We start from the raw sequence: 1,929 nt of genomic DNA on the forward strand, positions 1-1,929 counted from the left end.
AAGAACACAGGTTGATACCTGTGCACAGCACAGGTGAGTAGATCATATAACAGGTAGAGAGACAAAGTAAAGTTAAAGTTTACTGTAATCACGCCCGATTTCAGATAAAAATATTAGTAAAAACACGGACACTTTCTGCCCCTTGCCCCTATTTAAGCCAGCGAAGATCCAAGAAAGTCATCAGTCATAAATCGAGCGCTTTAAGCAAAGGTCTTCAGAAGGATTCACTTAAATTTATAGAAACATCAAATTTTAAAATCTCTACACAAATATATATTTAATATCAGAAGTATCTGAAGAAAGGAAGACGGACAGATAGAATACCAAAGTAATAGAAACCCGCTGAAAATAAAGCTCAATAATGTCAAACTTCACAAATTCTCAAAACTCTCGAGCAATGAACACAAGTTTGAGAAGTAGAAGTTATAGTGTTGGCAGCAAGCCATATAATTCATCGCGGGGAACCACTTCATCAAATACATTGGATTTGTCTAACGCTGCGAACATTTCAAACAAACAACACTCCAATCGACCAAATTTACGTCAGAGAACTTATTCAGTAACTACCTCATCAACATCGTCATCATCTGGCTCAAGCGACATCGATAGCTGTGCTACTAATTCCCGCAAACGGAACCAACTTCTTCAGCCACGACCATTCTTTGCACCCAGACTTAGCTCTGATTCGAATAGCGATGGTGGTTACCTGTGGGCTAATAAAGACAGACGTAACAGTAATAATTATAGACAGCGCAATGAGCAGAGAATGCCCAACCACTGGTCACGTGATTCATCTCAGTCTGGTAGCGATAGCACCAGTAGCACTGAAAGTGGCGTTTTCTCTGGTGACAGCGGCGGTGGCGATATAATTCCAGTAAATAGTGGTAACGAACGCAAGAATCACCAAAATCGTCCTCCAAATAATGGTAATAGTAGGGGTTTCAATAGATACCCGACCGGAATGCCGATTCCAACTCCGGCTACTCACTTCGCCAGCAGCGAAAACTTCAATGCGCCAGCGGCTTCAAGCTTACCACAACCGCCACAGATTTGGCTGTTTGGCAGGGCGGAGGCTCTCGTTAAAGAAGAGGAACTTGAAGAGGAGCGAGTGCAAGAAAAGAATTTAAATACCTTCGACTATTATAATTTGAAGATGTTGCTCACCGTAGAAGCATAATTGTAATTTTCTAGAATTATTTTAATTTATAGTTATAATATAAATGTATATAGTATTTAACACATATTTATATTCATGAAACCCTTAATTAATAAAAATGTATAATAGTATATTTTAAAATAAAGTTAGTATTTTATTAAAAATTGATTTATTATGGCATATTATATAAAGAAATTGGGAATACGGATTAAGTCTTGCAAATGGTCTTAAATATATGTATACCTCATAGGTCATTCCGATGAACCGATGATTATACTTGCACTTAATTTTGCTAAGATATTTCACATTTTAATCGAGATATACGATATAAAGCTCATCAGTAATAGTTTGAAAATCCTTTTTATCCCTTTCTGGCTCGGAGGCACACTTTTCTTTAGAATATCTGAAAGTTTCATCGTCACTGTGATCATGATGTTCGATATCCGATATTTGAAAAGAACGATTTGACAATTCTTAGATGAGCAATACCGTTCCACCAAAGCAGTAAAGTACTTGTGTTAATCGAAACAACTAGTGGTCCTCTCCAAAAAACTTTTATTGTCAATCTACAGAATTATATCAATTAAACTTCGGGAAACTATTTTTTTCGTATATCATTGTATGAATATTTATTTATACAGCATGCAGAGAAAGATTCTCCGATTAATCAGTATAAAAACTAAATATCGCCCATTTTCAGGGGAAATTTCATTCTCTGTGTTCATGTGGTTTCGAGAATTGTTTAGATTTACAATTCGGTCTAACTTGAATAT

At 36.2% G+C, this 1,929-nt stretch overlaps 1 protein-coding gene across 1 annotated transcript; it reads left to right on the plus strand.

Annotated features, from left to right (window-relative positions):
* Nucleotides 1-397: 397 nt before the first annotated feature.
* LOC105220372 (lateral signaling target protein 2 homolog) lies at nucleotides 398-1,177 on the plus strand. Its single transcript, XM_011196811.2, has one exon. The coding sequence runs from the start codon at nucleotides 398-400 to the stop codon at nucleotides 1,175-1,177; it is 780 nt and encodes a 259-aa protein (XP_011195113.2).
* The last annotated feature ends 752 nt before the right edge of the window (nucleotides 1,178-1,929 follow it).

Source organism: Zeugodacus cucurbitae, chromosome 6 (genome assembly GCF_028554725.1).
Source record: "Zeugodacus cucurbitae isolate PBARC_wt_2022May chromosome 6, idZeuCucr1.2, whole genome shotgun sequence".
NCBI lineage: Eukaryota > Metazoa > Arthropoda > Insecta > Diptera > Tephritidae > Zeugodacus > Zeugodacus cucurbitae.